Source organism: Penicillium psychrofluorescens (genome assembly GCF_964197705.1).
Source record: "Penicillium psychrofluorescens genome assembly, chromosome: 4".
NCBI lineage: Eukaryota > Fungi > Ascomycota > Eurotiomycetes > Eurotiales > Aspergillaceae > Penicillium > Penicillium psychrofluorescens.
The window spans coordinates 2,229,021-2,253,152 of record NC_133442.1 but is presented as its reverse complement, the minus strand read 5'-3'; the positions used below and the strand labels follow the sequence as shown (position 1 = coordinate 2,253,152).

Below are 24,132 nucleotides of genomic sequence, written 5' to 3'. Positions count from 1 at the left end.
CCAAATGGTCCAAAAAATTCGCTATAAACATAAGGAAAAGGAGAGGCAGAGGAAGATCACTGCTTGGGACTGCTCTGCAGGAACTTGGGCCAGTTCTCAGCGCGGGGGACCTGCACTCGGCCGAGGTTTGGTTCCAGATCGAGGATGAGCTTAAGCGCATTCCGAGACCGTAGATAAGGTAGAGGAGCCTTGGCCTGCTGCATGCCGACACCGGGCTCGAGGTTTCCGCTGGGAGTCAAGTCTTCAGCGGCGCCCGGTAGGGGCAGTGCCTTCTGCAGAACCTCGTATGCGGCGAGAGTGAAACCGAACTGAGGCGAGGAACGCATGATACGGGCAGGACCGCCCTTGAAGAAGGCCTTGATTCCTTCCTCCTTCCACACGGTGGTGGCGCAGTGGCGCAGGCCGGTGTACTTGGTTTCGCCCTTGCGGGCCTCGACTTGCAGACGGGTCTTGATCACATCGCACGGGGTGGTCAGGTAGGCAGCCGGCATACCAGCGATGGCACCGGCAGTCAAAAGCTGGAAAACACCCAGCTTGTGCGTGGGAGACTCGCCGAACATGCCCGTCTTCAGATGCGAGTAGGTAGGAAAGTAGATAGCGGAGAAAGGCACGTCACGCAGAAGACAAGCGCTGGCTCCCTTGTACAAGCCCACCAGACCCAGGTTCTGCACGATCCACAGGGCTGACCGACGAGGAGCACCCTCGACATTCTTTGCAATCTCGCCCTGCACCTGGAGACGAATCTTGACAATCTCAAGGGGGTTGGTGAAGACCTAGACTATGTTTAGAGATTGCTGAAAAAGAAAAAAACTGGGGACAAAGTAAAACTCACCACTTGACACGCTCCGGCAGTACCACCGGCAAGGATTTCCGAGGGATACCAGATCCTCTTGGTGTCCTTGTCCGTAAGAGCGCCTCGAACCAGATCGTTGACCGTCAGCTTGATGGCTTTCTCAGGCGCCACACCAATCAGCTGCGGGATCACTCCAGAATACAACCCAGTGAAACCCTCGTTCCGAATCACCTTCCTAAAGCAATCAAGGGAGTTGTTGTACAGTCGCTCGCCAACCCGGGTGGAACGCTGGTTTTGCAAGCGGGTCTTGACCAGATCGATCGGATAGACCATAAAAGCACCGAAAGCACCCGCCACACTGCCCAGGGCGAAGTGGTGTGCCGATTCCAGCAAGCCGTGAAGGAAGGACTTGGTCTTGGCCGCGGCCTCCTTTCCGGCCTGGCCCGCAACGGTGACGGGGATGCGCCACGATGCATCGATGACCTTGGCGAAATCATTCAGAGACAGTCTCCCGGACGGTGCATCCAGACCGGCGAAATGAAACAGGATATCGGCCTCCATGGGGGTGAATAGAGAGAAGCGGGTCGCGCGAGCGGCCTCGTTGAGAAAGTCGGAGCGAGTGATCTTGCCGTCGCCGCTCTTCACGGTGGCTTCCCGCACAATCAGGTCGATGAGGTCCATCTCGCGCATGATGTTCTGGAAGGCACGGACATTGGCATAGGAGATCTTGTTGCTGGTCGAGATGTTGCACAGCGTGGGCAGATTCTCCAACACATGGTCGGACAGCTTGTGTTGGGAGGTCTCTAGGATGATGCGCTGAAAGTCCTCGGGCTCGATATAGCCATCCCCATCCTTGTCGAAGGTGTGGAAGGCTTGCCGGATGCGCTCACCCTGGAGGCCGCGCAGCATCTGGGAGAATTGAGGGTAGGTCATGTCGTGCCGAGACTTGGTGCGGCCGGTGTACAGCGAGGCCCATTCGGAGTTCCAGTCGAAGGGGATGCTGTCGGCGCTCTTGCTCAGATTGTACAGTCCTTGCACGGTATCCCACTTGACGGTGCCGCTCCCATCGAGGTCGAATAGGCGGAAGGCGATCTCGTACTCGGCATCGGGCTTCGCCAGGAGGTTCTCGAAGGTGGCCCAGTCGGCGAGGTTGAGCTTGCCGGTTCTCCGGCGGTCGGCGACGTTGAACAGGATGGCATACTGGCCGCGCCTGATTTTGTGCTGCAAGGACCTCCGCGTCAGTGGTGTTGTTGTTTCCTCTACGGGTGGTTGACTCACATAGTCCTCCTGCTTGGGAGCAATGGCATTGATAAATTCCTCCTTGCCCATGTACAGATCGCCATTCTCATCTTTCTGGGCATGGCGCATGAAATTGGAGCGGGCCTGGTGGGACATCTGGTAAGGCTCGGTCGTAGAGCCGACCAGTTTCTCCTTGACGGATTCCTTGACACTGCTCATTGTGGCAGAGATCACCGAGTGCAGGGACGGAGCAACCAAGCGACCATGCAGGGGAAACGGAAGGAAAGGGAAAGAGAGGCGAGATGAATGAATTGGGGTGATTGTAGGAAGGTCGAGATCAAGGAAAGAATTTTCGATTGCGGAAGAGGCCAGCTACTCTTTGCCCCCCTGGGTCCGACACACGCCCATTCGGCGACTAGCCCGACTGTTTTCTTCTCACCGATCAATCTCCACAGGAATATTTCCAGCATCGATACTACGGCTGGGGTTCTTATTATTATCATCCTTCTCATTCTCATATCTCGATTCAATGGATCTGATGATCCCTGTCCGGTTCGCAGTCACATCGATTTTTTCTCGCCACTCAGGGTACATTACTTACTGTACCTGAATCGGCCCGACTGGCATCACGGGACCAGGCACACGCCGGTAGGGATGTACTGGTACTTACTCCAACATGAGGTAATCCCTGCTGGGACAAGTACCAGTACCCACTGCGAGGGAATTCTCCCCCGGCCACCTGATCATGCGGGGGTCCAGTTGGAGAACTGGTGGATGATTGGCTTCCGTTCCGTTCGTGCTCCGCATCACCTCCGATTCTTTCTCTCATCGCGGCCGGGCCCGTTGGGTAAACCTGCCTGTTTAGTGAGCGCCCTTGGAAATGAGATCAGGTAGTCGGATGTGTCCAGTTTTATTCCCGGGTGTCTAAGGGAATTATGTATTCTTAGTCAGTGCATAATGGTGGGGGCCATGGTCGCGGGGATGAGAGAGAGAGATCACATCCGACCAACACATTCTAAAAAAAAAATGCCGATATGCCATATATTGAAATCGGATCTAGACTCCTAGACCACCGTCTCCCCGTCAGGTGATCATCTGGAAACAGATCGGTGCAGGACGAACTTGCACTCGGATGGGACCGAGCCCTAACGCCATGCGGTACACATGCTCCCTCTCCCTGCACATTCCCAATTCCATCACCTGGAAGCAGCGAGATAGCTCCGGTGATTGGCTAGAACCCACAGCTCCCCATGCAGCAGCTCGAGTGATGGGCGTGATGGGTGTGATGGTGATAGGCCAAGGTGCATGAGCCCGGCGCTAAGCAACCCAACCTTCACTATATAGCCGCCCTCGCCCCTGCTCTGGGGCCATCGTTGTTTGAGGTTGTTCTATTTTCTCTTCATTCTATTTTCGTCCCGCGCTTCGTCTCGGCTGGTCCAGACGATCCTTTTTGCTCTTACTTCTTGACTTGACTCTACGTCTCTAATCTTTTCTCTACACACACCGTCTAGGTGGACTTTGTCGATCAAAGTTCACTTTTTATTTTCTTTCCCAAGGAAACAACATCGTTATCTCTATCCTTCTTCAGTACCTTTTGTGCATCTTCATCTTCATCATGTACGCCGCCAAACCCAAGCTGTCCCTGTGCATCGCCGCTGCGCAGACTGTTTCCCGCCCGCTCAAGTCGCCGGGTGCGCTGCCTCGCACTCCCATCTCGCCAATCCCAGCAGCTAGCCCGTCTAGCAAGAGATTCTCCTCGCTGCAAGTGCCTTCCTATTCGTACACGAACAACTGCTCGTCGAAGAGCATCCTCAAGAAGCAGTCGTCGGCGGCGCATTCAAGCGCCCCAAAGAGCATCCAATTCAAGGGCACCCCAACCGTCTACTGCGTGACACCGATTGAGAACCCGGACGAGTACTACGGCAGGCACACCAAGATGACCCGTGAAGAGCGACGCTGGGCTGCGTAATGATGCAACAGCAACCTGCATTATTTTAGAAGACCAAGAAGACCAGAGGAGAACGCCGCGTCGGATCAAAGCTCAACATCCCTCCCCGGTGGACCATATGAGACTAGGGAATCAAAGGGGACTGACTAGCTGTCCTTCGAGTTGAGTGATGTATTCGCGTCTGCAGACTGTTCCGCAGACAAGATGTTTTCATAGGACATACCTAAAGCCACCTACCCGGGTTGAGCTTACACTCAGTGTTCTACATGTGCACGGGAGCAGAGAAGAGGAAACGATGTGTCGGTGTGCTGACGAAACGATTATTTTTATGACGTGATGATGGGACTCGGATTTATGAACTCGATATCAACCCTAATTTAACCCAGTCGGTCGTTACAGTCCGGGATACACATACTCTACATCACCCGTAAACAACCTCGTCTGTAGTTATAAGTGCCGTAGGCCTGGCATCTTGTCATGTGTCTTTCAAATCATATTGAGTCTAGGACACGATTGATCTTTTAAACAGGCGTGTTGAAGAACACGACCTGCACCGTGATATCGTCCCGTGGGTGTCGAGAGAACGGAGGGCTAAAGGCAAGCCGACCTGCCACCATTTCATGGTGATTCCCACCGAGCGAATTGCGCACCAGATGCACTGCACTGTTACCATCTTGGACCGCCGTTCTCTCCTCCACAAACCTCTCATTTACTCCCTGACCAAAATCAAACGCCTCATACTTTGGCTCTGGTACGCTTTTCCTCGACCCGATCCATTTTCCTACTAGATCAACAGCCTGCTGATTAGAGAGTGAGTCCCACAGCCCATCCGACGCCATGATCAAGAACGAAGGCCGTCCGGGGTCAATCTTGGTAGTTGTCACGACCGGCTCAGCGGTGAGATATGGCGGTGTTCGAACATCATATCTCGGGGTCAGCGGTGACGGACCGAAGAATCTTTCTTTCATCTCCTGCTGGAAGTCTAGTGGCCACTTCCACCGACTATCGCCAAAGGCTCGCGAGACCATCAGCCCTAGCACGCGGCCCTGCTTGACGATCTCTTTTTCGCCTGGATGTTCCTCATACAGCCTGGCAGTTTCTTCTTGGATGCTGCCAGTCTGATCCACAGACAACGGAATTGCTTCCCACGCCCCGTTGGGTAGCTGTTGCCCCAGCACTGCCCGTGAATCACCGGTGCACGCTACATGTAACGAGCGAGTGGCAGGGTCGTACAAAGAGAGTAAAGCACAGGAACCCGCGAAAGCAGGCATTAGCTTCTTCACTTTTTCTTGGAGTGGTTCTTTGCTCTGAGCGGTATGCAAGGCTGTCTTGATAATCGAGTCGTCGAGGTTCAAGAAACCTTGTATGATCGCACGCTGAACCACGTCGGACGAGACTGGCTCATCGTTCAAAGATGGCTTGACTTGGTTTAAGCTCTGTTGCACAAAAGGAAGGAGCTGCTTCTCCAGCAGGTCTGCTGTCTGCCAGCCTGCATGCCCATCGAAAACGGCCCAGGCCATCCATTGACTCCCGTCATTCCACGGCGAAGGAAGTTTGCCATGCGTAAATCGGTCTTCACAGGGGCTATTGGAACCCAATTGAGTGCCGTCGTACCTGTTGATGCCAGCCACGCTTCTGACCGAGAAAGAATATGCCTCTTTGGATATCATGCGAGTCACCTGGTCTTTGGAAGGGCCTGGCTCCACGTCCCAACAATCCACTGACGCAGTCTTCAGAAGGGGAATGTTGTCGTCCGTAGCTGTGAACCACCACAGGCCTGGCATAGTGCTGATCACGCTGGCCAGGGCGACGTTTCTCCTCCGATTCGAAAATGGACGTTTTGCCGAGTTCGTTGAGTACGTGCGACCAACTGACGACGCCATTCGGCCTAAACCAACGCGAGAAACACCTAATGATAGCATCTTTCAAGTAGTGAGGACGTAGTAGGCAAGAGAATGTAGTATTCCACGCTGAACAGGGGCATAACAATCCAGATCGGGCTTAGTGGCCATCACGTGCATTGTATAGTTCGACCAGTCCAGTGAGATACTGGGTTGATTTGATTCGATCTATATCTCTGCTGGGAGGATTATTTTCACTACTGAATATCTTCGAAGAATTAGACCGACAAGCGATCGTAAAAGGAAGAATCATCGAGCACCTACCCCTTGGCAATTAGGGCTACGTTTGAGGGCTATGTGGCCCGTGCACTTTTTCTCTTTTCGCCGCTGTAGGCTCGAGTGCTTGAATTGAAGAATCGACAACCTCCCAACCCATGTTTGCCGCGACAGCCCCCGCTGCGATTTGCAGGTCGATACGGGGCGCGTCAAGGACCCTTTTCAATCCACAACGCCGCCATGGTCTGCTCACACTCGCTATTGAAACGTCATGGTAAGATCAAACCTTCAATTAGAGGTGAACGCGCTGACCAAGATCTCTCCAACAGTGACGATACCTCAGTCGCGATTGTCGAGAAGTGCACGCTCGCCACGGAACACACGGCCAAGGTCCATTTCTTAGAAAATGTGACAGCGGATTCACGGGCCCATCAGGGCATTCACCCGATCCTCGCGCTTGAGTCTCACCAGGAGAGCATGGCAAAATTAGTCGAGAAAGCGATGAGACATCTACCGGCCAGCTCGGGAAATTCAGGCGAACAAACCATACCCGTTGGCGACACATCCCGCCGCCGGCCGGATTTCATATCAGCCACCAGAGGGCCCGGGATGCGGTCCAATCTCTCCGTCGGACTGGATACGGGCAAAGCGCTCTCTGTCGCCTGGCAGATTCCTATGGTCGGGGTGCATCATATGCAAGCGCATTTGCTGACACCGCGATTGGTTTCTTGTCTGGCGGAACCAACCGGCGCGAGCTCAGGAAAGACAGGAACTGTCTCTCCCCAATTCCCGTTCCTGTCTATCCTGGTATCGGGAGGGCATTCGATCCTGGTCCATTCCAAATCTCTCACAGACCACACGATTCTGGCTTCGAGCGATGACGTCGCCATGGGTGAGACTCTCGACAAAGCAGCACGAGAGATTCTCCCACCTTCCCTTCTCCAGGAAGCCAAGAACACCATGTATGGCAAAGTATTGGAACAGTTCGTCTTCCCAAATGGCAAAGCCGACTTTGCGGATTACCGCCCACCGAAGAATCGGGGTGAGGAAGTAGTCAAACACCAAAGTCCCTGGGGATGGAGTGTCACGACGCCGTTTGCCAATACGCGCTCGCTGCAGCTCAGCTTCTCATCTATCTCGAGCATGGTTGGAAAAATTGTGAGGAACAAGGCAGATGTGACCATGGCGTATGACGAGCGTCTTGCGCTGGGACGGGAAGCAATGCGGGTTTGTTTTGAGCACCTTGCGTCGCGAACGATTATCGCCCTCGAAGCCCTTCGGCCACGGGTCCAGGGCGAAGATGAAACCGTCAAGACTCTCGTTGTCAGTGGCGGTGTCGCTGCGAATAAATTCCTCATGCATGTGCTCCGTTCCTTTTTGAATGTGCGTGGCTTTGAACATATTGATATTGTCGCTCCGCCACCGTCTCTGTGCACGGACAACGCGGCCATGATAGGATGGGCGGGCATTGAGATGTTTGAAGCTGGCTGGGCCTCTGATCTCAGTTGTCGGGCTTTGAGGAAATGGACGCTCGATCCGCAGGCTGACGATGGTGGGATCCTAGGGCCGAGTGGGTGGATTCGAGCTGGACTGATGTGACGGATATAGACCTGTATACTACTACTAGAGATACCCCATTCTTGCTTGATTTTCATAATTGATTTGTGTATGGCACAGCCAGAACAAAAAAGTCCAAGCTCCTGTCAACGAGTGACTGCACTTTCAAGACGGCACAGTCAAATTCCCAGGAGCAGACAGCCCAACAGAGACGCCGATGCAATGTAACTATACGAGTATCAACTGAGGAGTCCGTTCCTCCCGTCGAAGCTCCTCCGAAGGGTATCCATGAATATGCCGTTCTAACCAATCCTCTTTTTTTCCGCTCTCAAAAGCCCATCCAATTACCCTCCGGCACACTGTGCAATAACAAGTATCATGTCGTTTCATCAATCATATTATGATCATGATCAGCCACCTGCGGGAGTGCCGCCTCGCTGCAAGATTGCGACCTGTTTTCGGAGCTCGACGAAGAAGTCCTTGCCGTTGGCCATTGTGTTTGCTGTAGGAAATGAACAATTAACATCTAACCAGCATGGAAGATGTAGAGGGTGTACCTTTCGAGCCCCAAGGTCCACCAGATCGTTGGTTGTTCGAGTCTTTCCCGGTGGGTTTGTAAAACGCTGCTTTAGGTTCTGCGAGGACATTGATTAGACCGGGGGAAGCTGCAGAGAGAACGACACCGACTAACCTCCGGGACCTGTTATCAATGACAAAAGAAAGTATTGTCAGCCCTCTGACCCCCCTAGTCTATCTTGTAGAGCTTTCCTCACCTCTCTTCAGAGCACTCTTGGTCTCGGCAGCATTGAAGCCACGGACGGGGACATGCTGCTCCTGCGCTGGACCCGAGCCACTCCAAGCGGCATTGCCACCGCGCTGGCCACCTTGTCCGCCGCGGTTCTGGCGTTGTGACGACTGGCGACTAGGTCCTCCACGCCATCTGCGGAAGGTCAGCGGAGTCGGAGTTGGAGAGCGCGCGTTTAGAGTACGGCGCCAGTGTCGAGACCGGTGAAGACGTACCTGTCGTCACCGGTGCCGCTCATGCTGATATTCGGCGGTAAGAGTGAGGTTTTGTAAGAAGCCTTCTCGGAGTTGGGGAAGGCAGCGAGGGTCAAGTTCGAGGGAAGGGGAGAGGGAGAGAGGGAGCTATGGCCGTATGGATTTGTATGGGGAATAGATACCTCAGGCATGAAATGGTCCGAGCTTCTCTCCGGCTGATAACAAACCAAACACCTCTTGCCTTTCCCATCCATTCTCCTCCTCGTGCGCCACCCGCGGTTTTCCTCCCAAGATCTCTCTTTGGTGTCTTTGTTTTCCTTCTTGGTCTGGTCACCCCGGACACTCTTTTCATCCTCGGCACCTGGTGGCGTGTCGGCCCTCCCTGACGCGCCTGCGTGGCCTATCCGCAGACTAGGCTGCGATCTGCAATCCAGTATCCGGAAGCTCATCCTCCTGATCCCAAACCTTGCGATGCACGATGGCGCCGAGCTCCCGACGCAGCCTCCCGGGCAGACTGTCCGGAAGCAAACCTAAACCCCACTCGAAAGTCTCGCGCTCGGCGGTCGACTCCCCTGACGGCGCACCTCCTTCGAAGAAGCGCAGGTATGTCCCCGGCGGCCCTGGGGGAGGAGGTCGCTTCATCGATGTCAGCAAGGCCCAAGATACCCCGAAAAAGAACAACACGCCCAGACGCCACTCCTCCGGCGCTCGTAGTCGTCCTGCTGCGCGCGAGGTCGACCCTAAGCCTGCCCGAGCCCCTCCAACACTGCTTCCTCCACCACCACCCCCTGTGCCGGTGCCGACAACGCCGCCCTCTGTGATACGTCCCAGACGAGAAAAGAATCCAAGCCGCGCTCGCTACCCTTCGTCTACGGCTGCTGCCCTTGCGCTGCAACAGGGAGATGGCTACAAGCCTCGCGAGGAACGTGGCTGGGAGGAATTCCATCCAGACTTGGATATTGATGGCAAGCTGGCTGTCTTCACGTCAGTGGACGTCGATACTCCTGACCCCTCGGGGCCCTTGAGCCTAGATTCATTGGCTACCACCAGCACCACCAGCCAAGATAGCTCAGGGACGCCGCTGGGCCTGTCTGCTGATATGGCATCTCCAATGCCCTTTAAGCGCAGACCCGGGCGCCCTCCACGCCGTCCCGAAGCCATCTTGAGCCAGCTTATAGCTCAGCAAAGTCCAAAAGTGATACCGCCACCAGGCCCGAATCCTCGAGAGAGGTTGACGTTGCCCAAGCCTTCGTTTCGACTCAAGGATCCCTTTACATTCTATGAAAGGAAGGGTGTCGGAACACAGAACTATGTTGATCGAACGATGGCAAGTGTGGGCTATCAGGAAAGCGATTTGTTTGTTCGTCACGACCGACGTTTCATCCGAATGACCGAAGGCGCGCAAGAAGATGACATGGACATTATTCAACCTGCGACGACAGATGGCGATGTCAACACCACCGTCGGCCGAGTGGAGTACGACATGGATGAGCAGGATGAGAAGTGGCTGGAAGACTACAACCTCAAGCGAAGAGAGGATCAACTGGAGCCCATCAAGCCGGCGATCTTCGAAATCACCATGACCAAAATCGAGAAGGAGTGGCATGCTCTTGAGAAGCGCATCCCTAAACCAAATCCGAAGCCACCACAGACGCATCGGCCGCGCTCCAGCTCCGCAGCGGCGGTGAACGGAGAGACCGTTGGACCGGGAGAGGAACAGGACAGCAGATGCGCCATTTGTGATGACGGCGACTGTGAGAACGCTAATGCCATTGTGTTCTGCGATGGCTGCGACCTAGCCGTGCACCAGGAATGTTATGGCGTTCCCTTCATCCCGGAGGGCCAGTGGCTCTGTCGCAAGTGTCAGTTACTGGGCCGGGGCACCACCAACTGCATCTTTTGTCCGAACACCGAGGGCGCTTTCAAGCAGACAACATCATCGAAGTGGGCTCACCTTCTCTGTGCTGTCTGGATTCCCGAGGTATCTATCGGAAATCCGTCCCTCATGGAGCCTGTGACAGACGTTGAAAAGGTGCCGCGTAGCCGCTGGAAGTTACTTTGCTACATTTGCAAGCAAAAGATGGGTGCCTCGATCCAGTGCAGCAACAAAAACTGCTTTGTTGCATTCCATGTTTCATGCGCACGGCGGGCTCAACTCTACCTGAAGATGAAGATTGGCCATGGACTCATGGATTCTCATCTTCTGAAAGCTTACTGTGACAAGCATGTCCCGCCAGACTGGCGACTGGAGCATGGTACCGATGCTGCGACCGCTGACGCGATTGAGTACTATCGCAACACTATGCACGGAAGACGATGGGGCGACAGCCAGGCCCAGGCCCTCTCCTTGGAAACACACCCGGCTGGCGGTCACTACGATGAAAACCAGCAGGCCCTTACTCCCCGCATCACTCTGACTGTGAGTGGTAATAAGCGCAAGCGTCTTCAAGGGCCACCACGAACGGTCTGGAAGCTGCCATCTGGTGCGCCCGTGATTCCTCAGGTCGTTCTCAACGCGGTGCAGGCGACCCTTGCGCGGTTTACGGTGCGCCAAAGGAAACAGTACGCCGAGGAGGCATGCAAGTATTGGACTCTCAAGCGGGAAGCCCGGCGAGGAGCGGCCCTCCTCAAGAGACTGCAGCTCCAGCTCGAGACCTTTTCATCGATGGAGATGACGCGGAGAGATTACGTCGCCATGGGCGTTACTGGCTACAAGCGCCTGAACCGTCGCATTGAGTTCGGCGAGAGACTGTACAAGGATCTTGACCGACTTAGGATGCTGTGTGATGAGGTGAAGAAGCGCGAGAGGGAGAAGTTGAAGGATGCCGAGATGCTTCGAAGCATTGTCGATGTTGTTTATTTCCCTACGTTCCCATTGCTCTGGCCGATTTTCGAGAAAGCCCAAGGGTAAGTCTTGTTCCATTCTATTTTGGAGTATCTGACACTGACTCAAATTGACAGGCTCGATGGCAAAGGTGTCTTTGCGTACGGCCTGCTGTCCATTCGCCAGCGGCTTCAAGACCGATTCTACCCGTCTGTCGCGACCTTCTCTGCCGACTTGGCGAACCTTTTCACATCTGAGATTGGCGTCCAGCCCGCTGGCGACACCGCCGAGCTCCAGGCGCAGATCAGTGGCCGTGCTCCGGAACTCAGCTTGGAACAACGTGAAAAGCGGAAGCTGGCAAAACGGATCATCAAAGCCATACAGCCTGCATTGGAAGATGCGATCAGGAAGGAAAGCGAGCTGAACCGCAAACCGTTCGAGCAGGAGCTGAAGGAGCTGGACGTGATTCTTGACCACAGCGTAATGTCTCGCCGAGGCGATTCAGTTGAACCCGCTGAAGGTGACACCGAGCGAATCACGGACGTCACAGCTGAGGAAATGGAACTGGACCAAGTACCGGACACCAACGCTGATTCTCAAGAGGCAGCTGGCGCGAAAGGGATTGCACCAGCTGAGGGACAGCCCGCCGCAGAGACTGCGGAGCCGGCAGTCGAGGAGCAGGAGGAGGTACAGCCTGTTGGTGATGAATTGCCTCCGTCTGGGCCATCCGGCGCTGAAGAACCCCCTGCTGCGGACGAAGAGTCTGGGAAGAACCCCATTGTCCGACCCTACATCGCTCCTAAGAGACTTCCGACACCACCGCTGAACGACGAAGACCAGCAGCTGCCCTTGGCGCAGGGTGGTATCCAATGGTACATGGAACCATTTGATCCAGTCGGTACCACAATCTACGAGGAGCGATGGACGGGCCGAGATGTGATGCGTGGCATGAGCGAGGAGCTAAGCGAGCTGGACGAGGACGAGCTCAAGGATTTGGTGGATGACGACGTGGATATGGACTCGGCTGCCCCAGAGGCACTTGCCGTTAAGGCGAAGTCATCGTCGAAGTCGCAACGGAACCGACGGCGGCGACGCTGAAGCAGGCGGCTATTTTCTATGGACATCTTAATCTGGATTGAGTATCCGATGTAAGGGTGGAGGTGGCGTCGAGGCTGGATTATTTTTGTAACAACCTGTAGTAATGAATGGATTGTCTTGCCCCAAATAACTGGCCGCGCGCCCAGCGACGGCGATGACTCAGCTTAGTGTTCCTTTCCGGCGTCTTATCGATTCCTGATTTCTCCTCTCCTTCTTCTCCTCCCATCGACCTTCAGCTTCCCCCTTTCATCATGGCTGATTACGACAACGATAATGGCCGCTACGCCGGTGAGTATCATCAAGCGACTACCGGATGATGCAGCTGCTGACTCTGGAATGCCCGCCGATAGACGAGCCCCGATACGAGCGCGACCGCAGCGCTTCTCCCCGTGATGAGCCCCGAGGCGACCGTGCCCGCAGCCGCTCCCCCAATGGCCGCTCCGACGACCGGTATGCTTTCTCGCCCCTTTCCCCCTCCGGGGTGGATCGAGTTCCTAAATCTGATGATCAAAGACCCAGACCCTCGGCGATTCGTAAGCCTCTGGATGACGACGAGGAAGGTGCCCTCAACTCCGGCTCCAACCTTTTCGTGACTGGCATTCACCCTCGTCTGACCGAGGCCGACGTCTCGCGCCTGTTCGAGAAGTACGGTGATGTGGACAACTGCTCGATCATGCTCGACCCCCACACTAAGGAGTCCCGTGGCTTTGGCTTCGTCAACATGGTCGCTGCCGACCAGGCCGATGCCGCCAAGGAAGGCCTCCAGGGCGAGGTCATCGAGGGCCGCACTCTCAGCATCGAGAAGGCCCGTCGCAGTCGTCCTCGTACCCCGACTCCTGGCAAGTACTTCGGACCCCCCAAGCGCGGTAAGTTTTCCCATATTCCCCCTTCATGTTCCATCAAAAATACTCATGTATTCATTCCAGAACGTGGACCCGGCGGCCCCCCCCGCCGTGATGACCGCTACGGTGATCGCCGTGGTGGCTACGGAGGTGGTGGCTGGCGTCGTCGCGACGATGACCGCTACGGCCGTTATGACTCGTACGACCGCCGCGGCGGTGGCGACTACGGTGGTCGTGACTCTGGTCGTCGTGACTACCGCGGTGGTGGAGATTACCGTGACGACTATGGTGGCTACCGTGGCGGCGGCGGTGGTGGAGATCGCTACGGTGGTGGTGGTCGCGAGGATCGTTACAGCCGCGAGGACCGCCGTGGTGGTGGTGAAAGCGGCGGTCGCGACCGTAGCTACTACGACCGCGATGCCAACCCTGCTAGCTACGATGCTGCGCCTCCCCGCGAGCCTCGCGAGGCCTACAGTGGCGGTGCCGCCGGTAATGGTGGCCGCTCCTACGAGGGCCGTCCCGATGACCGTTACGGCAGCAGGTAGGTTGCTGACAGACATGAGTAGTTCGATCTTATGATTGCTATTTCGTTTGATTACAGCCCCCCTTCCCCAAATTCCCCTTTGCTGTCGTCTGATTCCTCCCCTCTGTATTCTTCGGAATGGTTTAATTGCGGGTCTTGCAAACAACGGGGCCACGGTGGGGGCGTCGTTGCTATTTGTCTTTTTTCCTATTTCCTTTGTTTTCAAAAAAAGTGCGTCTCGTCTCGTCGATTTGAATCGGTGCGCCATCAACCACTGCTGCGACCTGACTCTGCAACTGTCCTCGGAACATCTTGTGTCGTCTATCTTCGGTCGTCGCATGATTGTGGCTGCTTTCTGTCTGGCGAAAATCTCCTCGGGAAACTCTTCTAGCGGCAAGGGAAAGGAACAGAATCTCTTCACATCACACACTAAACGCTGTAATTCGGTTGTCTCAACTCTTTCCGGTCTCTGGTCGTGTCAGTCTCGCTAGTTTCGGCTTATTACGCTTCTTGTGCAACACCACTCCATCCTTCAGTAACGGCTCGGTTGTATTCGACAGAGGCCACCCATCCTAAACGCCCCTCCCCTCCAAATCTGTTATTGCGCGGTTGGTTTCCGGAACAAAAGTGTCTCATGCCGCCTACACAGTCTTGGTCGTCTTTTTTGCGCTTGTAGTATCGCCACTTGCGACTTTCTCTCGAGGCCTTGGAAACAATCGGCAGTAAATCCAGGCTTGTTCTGCCCACCGGGCTTTTACAAGGTGAGCAGTTTCACGGGGAACAAACGCTGACTATTCTCGTTTGGCCAGTTGCGGATGACGCCCCTTGCACGGTTTGACCGGGAAGCGACACACCGCTCTACATCTGGACACATCGAGAATCTCTCGACCTCTTTGGTATGTCTCTTTATGCCAACCCGTGTTTGATGATACAGATATCTCGGATGATTCTGCTCGGTAACTCCCAGTGGGTTTCCGTGCCTACCACCTTGTCTGTGCTACACATCGGGTTATCTTTGGCTTCCCACTAATCTACCCAGAAACCTCAAGATAGCTTATGCAGGTCTTTCTGATTGATAAGGTTTAGACCACAGGTGTTTGACCTGATGTACTCTCCATTATAGTTGCTCAATGAAATTGCAGTACTCATGTGCCTTTGATGATCCTATATTCGATGTTGTAGATGTGGCAGGTGAGGCATAGGCTTGGTTTCAAGATGGAAAGGGTTTAGAAGTAATGATTCTGCTTTATGTTAAGAGAGCCGGGCCCTCTAGCATCTGCTGGGCAATTTACAGAGCGTATGTCTTCCTTTGATTTGTACTCGCGTTCAGTAACAGTCAATGGCCAATGCAGGTCGGTAGAAAGAACGAGTAAGTTGGTTGGCTGACGGTGGCAGCTTCAATAGCTGCGTGCGGATTAGTTAGAGATAGTGGCCGGATTCCAACATTAGTGCAATGCGCATTGTCTAGAATCTGCAGAGGAAAAGAAACCTGGACAGCACAAGTTGATATTTGCTATGGTACATCCATGGGTAGTACATCCCGAACCCTCCTTGCTCCAAGCACTAATCCCCGAGGAAAGACAAAAAGAACATAAATACGGAAGCATAGTAAATGCCTTTTCCTTTTTTTTTACCAAGCGTCCACGTCAAAGTTTTCCTGCACTAAGTTTAGTATTTGCCAAAGACAAGAAACGGTAAAGGAAAAAAAAAAGAGACTTACCTCCCCATAGTAGGTGGTCACCACCGTGCGGTCAGAGAATTTACGTCCCGCCAGCGCCTTCAAAGCATTGGTGGCTCCCTCGACGGCCTCGAACTTAACGAAGATCTTGCCCACACCAGCCGACTGCTTGCTGCCGCCTGACGGACGGGGGATCTTCAGGCTCAAGATGCTGCCATACTTGGAGCACTCCTCACGGACATCATCACAGATTTCGTCGTAGTCCTCGGGATCCATCAGTTCTTCAGCAGTGACCATGTTCAAAAGCTGCAGCACTCGGCTGCTCTCGAGGTCCTGGGATGTGGTCTTGGCAAACATGGACATGGCATTGACACCCATGTCCAGCCCGGCGGCCTGGGTGGTTCCAATACTGGCGCGCACGACCTTGAGGTGACGGTCACCCAATTCCATGCCATTCAATCCCTCCACGGCGATAGAAGTGGCAGTCGGATCGACATACTCGCAAAAAGCAATTCCTCTCGATTCTTCCGTGGAAGCATCCTTCACCAAGACGAAAGATTTCAGCTCGCCAAAGGACTTGAGAAGCATCGTGACGGGCTCCTCTGGGATATACGCCGGAATGTTCGAGACGCAGATCTTGTTCGGCGAGTCCGGAACCTCGTTCAGCAGCGTGCCCTCCTGGTATTCCTGGTCGGCACTTCCATTGGGGACGATATAGTCCTTTGGTCGTCGTACTTCGAATCCTTTGCCATCGCCGCCCTCATGCTCCGACATGGTGATGCCGTCAAAGGCTAGTGCAACTGTGGCGTCATTGGCCGACTTGAACTCCAGGAGCGCAAAGGAGTGGTCCTCGGACACCTGAGCGGAAATACAGGGGTCGACACTTTCGATAACATTGAGGCCGTTCAGCTGGAGATTAAAAAAAGATGCCAAACTGTCCCCCGTCACGCTGGACGGGATGTTGTACACAAAGAGACGCTTGGATTGGCGCGAGTTGGAAGGCCGGAGAGCCGCGTTGTCCGCCGAGCCACCGGGCTGGTTCATAAACGCCTGCAGACGGCTGGGATCCATGGGCTGCTGTCGAGGTGCACCAGGGAGAGGGAACATTCCTATAGAAAAGTCAGACATATACATTCATCAATGGGTGAGAGACACATACCCGAAAGCTTCGCTTGCTCCGCAGTTACATTTTCGTAGCCCGGGGGCTTGATGTCCCACTGCGTCAGGCGACGTTTCCGCTCCAGGATTGAAGGAATATCTGTCAGATCGGGGGTAGGTTCCTTCTTCCGTGGGGGTGTGGCGCTTCTCTTGCGCTCCCGCCTGTCCCCTCCTCGATCGCGGTCGCCGCGGTCTCCACGGTCAAACCGGTCGCCGCCACGGTCGCCGCCGCGGTCACCGCGCCGAGGACGATCCTCGAACAAATCCCGTCGAGGAGGTCTGTCATCGAAATCCCGGCGTCGGCGGTCTCCACGGTCACCACCACCACTACGATCACCACCGCCACGATCACCACGGTCACCACCACGATCTCCTCGGTCTCCTCGATCCCATTCCCGGTCATCCCTGCGGCTGGAGTAGCGGTCTTCGCGTTCTCTGGCACGGTAGTCACGGCTGGACGAGTATGAGTTCTGTTCCTGCTCCCGACGCGGCCCCCGTGGGTGGTGAGGAGACCGTGACCGTCTTCTTTCGCCTCTGTCGCGCTCCCGTCGCTCGTCGCGCTGATGGGTAGGTTAGTTGAATGCAACCGATAACAAGTCGCAACAAGTTCCAAACTCACAAAGTGATCGCGCGAGCGCCCAGAATCTAGCCTCGAGTTAGCAGAAGCTCCAGTCGCATCCACAGGCATGGGGTCTGTACCTCTGGAAGAATAGGTGTCACCGTTCATGATGGCAGCCTTGGAAATTCCAGTGCTCTTCTCTAATTGTGACAGTTGAAAAGGGCAGAAACCTCAACCAGCGATCCGAATGGTCGAGTACTGTGTCACGGCAATGGCAGAGAGAGATGGGGAACCGCAAAGAGCCTCGCTCGGAAGGGGAAAACTTGCGGATCCAGAGCTTGGGGCTGGGCGGTGAACCAATTACCGCCTTGGGAATAAAAGGGGCAGAATATGCCCTTTTCATCCGACAGACATTATTGACACTCCCAACCATCATGGTATTCACTGAGTGGAAACGACTACCCATAAGCTTGGGCGAGCTGTGTATTAACACTACTCTCCGGTGTGGACAGTCATTTAGGTATGCATCCGAGTGAACCACTTTGAATGTGCACTGACCCCCCTGGCAGATGGCATCACATCCCCGAGAGTGAGGAATGGCGATGCGTTCTCTATGGCCATCTTCTCTCACTAAAGCAGGACTCGAGCTACCTATACTACCGCACCCTACAGTCACCGCCACGAGGCACCCACCTTCCAACTCCTCCTACATCCCAGATTCCCTCCCGAGCAGAGTCAGACAGTGATAGCCTTGCTGTTTCCCACAAGACTCAGGATGACGACCATATTTTGCACATTATCAAGCATTATTTCAATCTTTCCATCAACCTGAGTGACCTGTACTCCCAATGGTCATCCCAAGACCCCAATTTTAAGAAGAAGGCAGCCCAATTCACTGGCATCCGAATCCTACGCCAAAATGCATGGGAGGCGCTCGTCTCGTTTATCTGCAGCAGCAACAACAATATCGCGCGCATTTCGCAGATGGTGGCAAAACTGTGCACCAATTATGGCCCATATGTTGGAACAGTCGATGAGCATGCCTATCACGATTTCCCAATCCCAGAAGCATTGGCTGGCAAAGAGGTAGAGGGCAATCTTCGCACACTGGGGTTTGGATATCGGGCAAAATATATCTGGCAGACTGCTTCAATGGTGAGCGCAGACCGGCCCGAGGGTTGGCTAGATGGGTTGAGCAACCCCGAGTCGCCTGCATTTGGCGTGGAACCCAGACCGGCAGATGAAATGAAACCGGAGGGACGCCAGGGATACCGTGATGCCCATGAGAAGCTTCTCGATTTGCAGGGCGTCGGGCCGAAGGTCGCTGACTGTGTGTCTCTGATGGGTCTGGGCTGGGGAGAGTCCGTGCCAGTGGATACGCATGGTGAGAATTCAGTATTGTTTTGGAAAAGCTTAGGCTAATTGAGTGGGTAGTCTGGCAAATTGCACAAAGAGATTACCGTTTCGGCAAGGGGTCGAACAAATCCTTGACCAAGGCGACCTACGACGCTGTTGGCAACCACTTCCGCAACCTCTGGGGCAAAGAGGCTGGCTGGGCTCATAGCGTGCTCTTCACCGCGGACCTGCGATCCTTTGCGGATCGGCTCGAGGCCACGAAGAAGGTCAAGGTCGTAGCGAAAGATGTCAAGAACAAGGAAGAGGTGGAGATCAAGACGGAAGTGGAAACAGCTGTGGCATTGAAATTACTGAAAGAGGAAGCGGATTCCCCGGTGAAAGTCGAGGACGCCGAGGGTGGCACGGAGAAGAACAGCAAGAAACGAAAGAAGCCCAATGCCGTCGTCCATGCCTCTCAGACTACGGAGAGGAGGAGAGTGTCGAAGCGACTACGCAGTGGCTGATTACATTGCGATTGATGTGACATGATTATTTTGCATTTTTCCGATACCATTCATTGATCCAGTGTACCTTATTAGCCGGCATAAATCCACGATATTCGGTCATCCAGGGTCTTTGTATAGCCTAAAGTCTGAGTGGCAGTCAGTAAGATTGTCGCAACGGGAGCGTAAATGTTCCAGAGCAAGAGAAATGCAAGATCAGAAGTCCGTTTAGATCATCGGAGGCCTGTCCGAAGACACGCCCCCTGACATAAGAGGTACCAGAAAAAGTAAAATAGGAGTATCATCATGAGAGAGGGAGATGTGAAGTAAAAAGTAGGAACTGACCTTGTACTTGGGTTAGCCAACAGCAGAATTGAGGTCGAGGTGAAACCAAACAAGAGGAAGGAAATTAATTTTTCCCGCAACAAAATTAGCGAGGGGGTCACCTGACCGTTCACCCACGTGACCCACACACATCCACTCACCAAATTCTCGCCGGCAACATTTCGATCTTCTCGACCGACCATCCGACCAGCACCCCGACATCCTTTCGGACCACCACACCACCAGCAAAAATGGGTCGCCTTCACAGCAAGGGCAAGGGCATTGCCTCCTCTGCCATCCCCTACTCCCGCGCCCCCCCGGCATGGCTCAAGGTCACCCCCGACCAGGTCGTGGACCACATCTGCAAGCTGGCCAAGAAGGGTGCCACTCCCTCCCAGATCGGTGTTGTCCTCCGTGACAGCCACGGTGTTGCCCAGGTCAAGATTGTCACTGGTACGACTCCCTTTAAAAAAAACATTGAAGAAAAGTGGTGATGGAGATGCTAACGATTGTGTGCGAATAGGTAACAAGATCCTCCGTATCTTGAAGTCGAGCGGTACGAACTCTTCACTCGCCAGCATCCCCCCCGTTTCCTTCGGATGAATAAGGGACAGTCAGCGACTGTGTATTTGAAGAAATACGCAATGGCTCGACACACCCTTCCCGGACTGCACAATTGTGCGCCGGTTTATAATATTATTATGCCTCTGCTTGGTCCCGAACTAGACTGACAGAGAGATTTGAAATACAGGCCTGGCTCCCGAACTCCCCGAGGACCTTTACTTCCTGATCAAGAAGGTGAGTTTTTTTTTTCTGGTTCCTTTCTCTCTACCTCTCCCACTAATTCTGTTGCTTTCAGGCCGTCGCCGTCCGCAAGCACCTCGAGCGCAACCGCAAGGACAAGGACAGCAAGTTCCGCTTGATTCTGATCGAGTCCCGCATCCACCGTCTGTCGCGCTACTACAAGACCGTCGGTGTCCTGCCCCCCACCTGGCGCTACGAGAGCGCCACCGCCAGCACCCTGGTCGCATAAATGCATTTATATGTGCTTGTTTTGCGTCGTCAGAAATGTGTGCTTGCGTGGAGTTGCAGTTTTTTTGGGGTCTGTGATGTTTACGAAGGGTAACCATTCCCGCACCCTTTGTCGAAGGCTTTTGACTGGGTGGCCATGTCTGGGTCTGGGATGAGATGTGCCAATCGCATCTCTTCTTATTGATTTAGATATGTTAGTCAAAAAAGAATATTACGATACCTAACATCTTCATCATGGCCTTGCATGTCGGTCCTGCTCCGGTAGATCAAATCACAACAACCTCGCAGTGTAGATTCTGGATATGTGCCAATGCAGTATGTATGTGTATGCTATTTACAGAATCCTCAGTCATAAACCCGCACCTCTTTCGCAACGGCATTGCACAGCTCGACTTGCACGCCAGCACCCATGAGAATATGAATCCACAGGCGCTGCGTATCACTCAGCCGGTCATTCTCCGACTTGACTTCAGCGAACATGACCTCGCGCTTCTTCATATTCCACAAAAACAAGTCCGGGATGCCTCCACCGCGCTGCTGGTATTCCTGCGCCATAACCTTGCAGATGGCAGCGAGGGCCTCACCCCGGAAGCACTGGGCGATCTCGACCAGGTCATCTAGCTCAAACGACCAGTCGATGCCAATAGCGCAGGGTTGGGCGGCAAATTCACGCTCATGAATGGCGCGGATAATGCGCTCGGCGGCGCCGTTGGTGATTTCCACGAGCCGGTGGTTGATTTCGGATGCGCGGGATGGGTAGAAGACGTCTGTGTGTAGGTCGAGAGGACAGGTTTGGAAGGGGGTCTGGAAAACGTTTGGGACGTAGGTGAAGAGGATGTCGTAGAAGAGGTAACCGAACTATGTCCTTCATCAGTGTCTGGTTGTGAGCATCGGGGATAATAATGTGCATACCAATGTTCTCACTATGCCGCCCTCAGAATGATATCCTTTCCAGCCATGGTCCCGGTACCAACTCAGACACATACTTTCTACCCGACACTCGGCGCCTCCATCTCGCTCATCAATCCAGATCGTCGGCCGGCCGCGCCTGGAGAGCGGGTCTGGTGTTCGGGTAGGCGAGTCCTGGCGCTCGATGCGAATGCCTTCAATAGTGCGCTCAGCGGGCTTGGTCAACATGACATACCCAAAATCATGCTGTTCCCTCTTCACGATCTTCAACGCTTTCTCGAGCTTAGTGATCCGCTTCTGCAGGTCATAATGGTAGATCAGGTGGCAGAGCGGGTCTTCCAGGCCCTCCTCGCATGTCCGCAGAGCATTTCGTTTCCAAAATTTGCGCTGTTGTTCTTCATTCTGGCCGTCAGATGGCATGAGTGCCCACATGTAGTGCTCTTCCAGCAATGCTTTGCGCTGGTACCATGCCCCGCGCCGAGCAGCGTGAAAAAGACGCTGAGCGAGAAGCTTGCAGAGAACCTCATGCTCTCTCTTATGTTCCTTGAAGCGGCCGAGTGAATACAGACTCTTGTGAATAATCCTCGTGTACACCCAAGCCGGCGAGAAGCGACGGAGATACGCGCCCTCTCCACTTTCGTAGATGGAATCTTCTTTCTGCTGTTCTTGTTCCACTAGTTCTGTCCATCGCGGATGGAACTTGTCTGCAAGATCAATTATCTCCTGCAATGACTCTGTTGTTGGGGTTCCGTTGAACTCGAGAATATTGTCGACGGCGTATTGTGTCCGAATTGCGGACTCAAATTCTAGCAACGTTGCTCTGGACGAGAAAATCGAGTTGGACCGGCAGACAATGTACTCGGGGAAATTTCTCCGGGATATCTTCGCGAGGATGATGGTGGTGAGAGACTTTTCGGTCCATTCGGTCGACCGATAGAATACTAGATGCACCCGTTCGAAGAGTGCCCGAGGGCCAGCTGCAAGCCTGATACAGTCTCCGGTGTAGTCCACGATCTTCTGGACAAAATGACTGTCTCTGTTACTGGGTATTTCGTTCCCCTTCCACCCAAGTCCAGCCTGAGTTTGGCTAGACTGAAGCAGAGCTGCCACCAGCTCTTTCTTGCTCTTGCCCTGAACTTTGGCTTCCTTGGCAAAGATCTTCAATTCCTCGAGCAAAAGCAACGACGAGGCTTCCTCCAGCGTGGTAATTTCCTCTGTGCCATCTGCAAACCTGAACTTAGAGCCCAGGCCTGAGTTTTCATCCTCAGACTTTGGCAAGTACTGATCCCGCTGCAGGTCAGTAGCCACTGCGGACAAGTCTGAAACATCAGAATAGGAGCCGAGTCGGCTGATACGATGCCAAGCAGACGATTTGCGAAGGAATAGTCGTACATATCTCGGGATCGTTAACTAAGCACACCCGCGAATTGTCTAGAAAGCAAAAACATACAGATACTGGGATTGATAGGACAGCTCTCTCCACTGCCTGAAAACCTCCATCTCGGCCTCGTCAAAGAGGTGTGATTCCTCAGCGAGCACCGTATCCAAAGCGAGATTGAAAGCATCGACATAGATCGAGCTTCGTCCTTTCCGCCAAACCCCGTCTCGGAGCCTCACGTGAAGACCTGGCTCAGAGTCGCCCTCCAGCTCTGCTGCGTGAGAGGCTTCGTACTCCTCGATAGCCTGATCATCAGTCTTGATCGGAGGGAGGGACGTTTCCAGATCTGTCTGGCTACTCGGAGGAATTTGAGTGTCTGCATCGTCATATGCTGGCGCGGGCGTGTCTGCCACCTCCACCGACGGACTGGGACTCAATGGGGCTTCTTGGCCAACGGCAGAGGACTCATTAGGAGATTCGCCGGACACCTTTCTGCGCTTTCCGCGCTGGGTCTCCCAGTAGTCCAGCAGGGACATGCTGGTAGGGATCTTGCCGACATCGGGCAGAGAGAAAAACACGAAGATATAAGGCGCGAGAGAGACACGAGATCACCTGACCCATAATACTCGATTGGGTGTTTGTTGTGTTTGCAGGGGTGATTGACCAACACCTTCCAGTTCAACCATCCTTCAAACCACCATTCACACCACCATGGGCGAGACCAACGGCGCCGGCACCTCCAGCACGCCTCTCCACGATCTATCCAATGCTACCGCCGCAACGCAGGTGCGTCCCGGCGGCGCTCCGGCACGCGTGTATCTGAACGAGAAGATTGTGCCGTATCTGCTCGAGGGCATGAAGTCCGTCGCTAAGGATCAGTAAGCACGCCGTTTTGAACTTTGGATCGTGTGATACTTATACAATTGACTTATGTTAGACCCTCTAATCCACTGCGCGTGCTGGGGGAATTCCTTCTTCAGAAGAGCAATGAACTTGAAGGCGGTGCGGGGGATGCGAAGAAAGACTCGGAGTAAAGGAAGAGCTCTTGTTTGAAAAGCGTTTATGCTTGAAGATGATTATGGGTATTTCTTATTGGCGTTCAATGGCGCTCAGAGGTCGTGCAGAAGGGCTTCATAGACATATTCAGTATTCGTACTCGGATCTTAGTTTTTCTTTCTCATTTACTAGGCAAAATATGGAGGGGGACAAATAGGAAGGGTCCTCTCCGATAGACATGCGGTTGTCAACTGGTAGATATAAAGGAAACGTGGTGGTGTCCCAAGATTTTGTATTATTGGCATCACTAGGCTCATCTT

General features: G+C 54.0%; 12 protein-coding genes across 12 annotated transcripts; 7 read left to right on the top strand and 5 right to left on the bottom strand.

Annotated features, from left to right (window-relative positions):
- Positions 1-56: 56 nt before the first annotated feature.
- PFLUO_LOCUS6488 (mitochondrial aspartate-glutamate transporter agc1) lies at positions 57-2,251 on the bottom strand (the record flags this gene model as incomplete). Its single annotated transcript, XM_073784038.1, has 3 exons — positions 57-773; positions 833-2,014; positions 2,072-2,251. The coding sequence occupies 3 exons, from the start codon at positions 2,249-2,251 to the stop codon at positions 57-59; spliced, it is 2,079 nt and encodes a 692-aa protein (XP_073640533.1).
- Positions 2,252-3,647: 1,396 nt separating this feature from the next.
- On the top strand, positions 3,648-4,001 carry PFLUO_LOCUS6487 (uncharacterized protein; the record flags this gene model as incomplete). Its single annotated transcript, XM_073784037.1, has 1 exon — positions 3,648-4,001. One exon carries the CDS (start codon positions 3,648-3,650, stop codon positions 3,999-4,001), a length of 354 nt encoding a protein of 117 aa, XP_073640532.1.
- Positions 4,002-4,501: 500 nt separating this feature from the next.
- Positions 4,502-5,764, bottom strand: PFLUO_LOCUS6486 (uncharacterized protein; the record flags this gene model as incomplete). The annotated part of the gene is made up of 1 exon (XM_073784036.1): positions 4,502-5,764. One exon carries the CDS (start codon positions 5,762-5,764, stop codon positions 4,502-4,504), a length of 1,263 nt encoding a protein of 420 aa, XP_073640531.1.
- Positions 5,765-6,337: 573 nt separating this feature from the next.
- On the top strand, positions 6,338-7,696 carry PFLUO_LOCUS6485 (Mitochondrial tRNAs modification protein; the record flags this gene model as incomplete). The annotated part of the gene is made up of 1 exon (XM_073784035.1): positions 6,338-7,696. One exon carries the CDS (start codon positions 6,338-6,340, stop codon positions 7,694-7,696), a length of 1,359 nt encoding a protein of 452 aa, XP_073640530.1.
- Positions 7,697-8,064: 368 nt separating this feature from the next.
- PFLUO_LOCUS6484 (uncharacterized protein) lies at positions 8,065-8,697 on the bottom strand (the record flags this gene model as incomplete). Its single annotated transcript, XM_073784034.1, has 5 exons — positions 8,065-8,156; positions 8,212-8,289; positions 8,346-8,354; positions 8,428-8,594; positions 8,675-8,697. 5 exons carry the CDS (start codon positions 8,695-8,697, stop codon positions 8,065-8,067), a joined length of 369 nt encoding a protein of 122 aa, XP_073640529.1.
- A 434-nt stretch (positions 8,698-9,131) lies between these two features.
- Positions 9,132-12,575, top strand: PFLUO_LOCUS6483 (uncharacterized protein; the record flags this gene model as incomplete). The annotated part of the gene is made up of 2 exons (XM_073784032.1): positions 9,132-11,560; positions 11,615-12,575. 2 exons carry the CDS (start codon positions 9,132-9,134, stop codon positions 12,573-12,575), a joined length of 3,390 nt encoding a protein of 1,129 aa, XP_073640528.1.
- A 251-nt stretch (positions 12,576-12,826) lies between these two features.
- Positions 12,827-13,962, top strand: PFLUO_LOCUS6482 (uncharacterized protein; the record flags this gene model as incomplete). Its single annotated transcript, XM_073784031.1, has 4 exons — positions 12,827-12,863; positions 12,926-13,025; positions 13,095-13,441; positions 13,502-13,962. The coding sequence occupies 4 exons, from the start codon at positions 12,827-12,829 to the stop codon at positions 13,960-13,962; spliced, it is 945 nt and encodes a 314-aa protein (XP_073640527.1).
- Positions 13,963-15,570: 1,608 nt separating this feature from the next.
- On the bottom strand, positions 15,571-17,503 carry PFLUO_LOCUS6481 (uncharacterized protein; the record flags this gene model as incomplete). The annotated part of the gene is made up of 4 exons (XM_073784030.1): positions 15,571-15,597; positions 15,661-16,727; positions 16,778-17,336; positions 17,396-17,503. 4 exons carry the CDS (start codon positions 17,501-17,503, stop codon positions 15,571-15,573), a joined length of 1,761 nt encoding a protein of 586 aa, XP_073640526.1.
- Positions 17,504-17,769: 266 nt separating this feature from the next.
- On the top strand, positions 17,770-19,194 carry PFLUO_LOCUS6480 (8-oxoguanine glycosylase ogg1; the record flags this gene model as incomplete). Its single annotated transcript, XM_073784029.1, has 3 exons — positions 17,770-17,855; positions 17,905-18,719; positions 18,770-19,194. The coding sequence occupies 3 exons, from the start codon at positions 17,770-17,772 to the stop codon at positions 19,192-19,194; spliced, it is 1,326 nt and encodes a 441-aa protein (XP_073640525.1).
- Positions 19,195-19,748: 554 nt separating this feature from the next.
- PFLUO_LOCUS6479 (ribosomal 40S subunit protein S13) lies at positions 19,749-20,530 on the top strand (the record flags this gene model as incomplete). The annotated part of the gene is made up of 4 exons (XM_073784028.1): positions 19,749-19,950; positions 20,021-20,053; positions 20,249-20,295; positions 20,357-20,530. 4 exons carry the CDS (start codon positions 19,749-19,751, stop codon positions 20,528-20,530), a joined length of 456 nt encoding a protein of 151 aa, XP_073640524.1.
- Positions 20,531-20,874: 344 nt separating this feature from the next.
- PFLUO_LOCUS6478 (uncharacterized protein) lies at positions 20,875-23,352 on the bottom strand (the record flags this gene model as incomplete). Its single annotated transcript, XM_073784027.1, has 4 exons — positions 20,875-21,387; positions 21,442-21,452; positions 21,516-22,786; positions 22,889-23,352. 4 exons carry the CDS (start codon positions 23,350-23,352, stop codon positions 20,875-20,877), a joined length of 2,259 nt encoding a protein of 752 aa, XP_073640523.1.
- Positions 23,353-23,527: 175 nt separating this feature from the next.
- PFLUO_LOCUS6477 (COMPASS (complex proteins associated with Set1p) component) lies at positions 23,528-23,850 on the top strand (the record flags this gene model as incomplete). The annotated part of the gene is made up of 2 exons (XM_073784026.1): positions 23,528-23,694; positions 23,754-23,850. The coding sequence occupies 2 exons, from the start codon at positions 23,528-23,530 to the stop codon at positions 23,848-23,850; spliced, it is 264 nt and encodes an 87-aa protein (XP_073640522.1).
- Between the last annotated feature and the right edge of the window lie 282 nt (positions 23,851-24,132).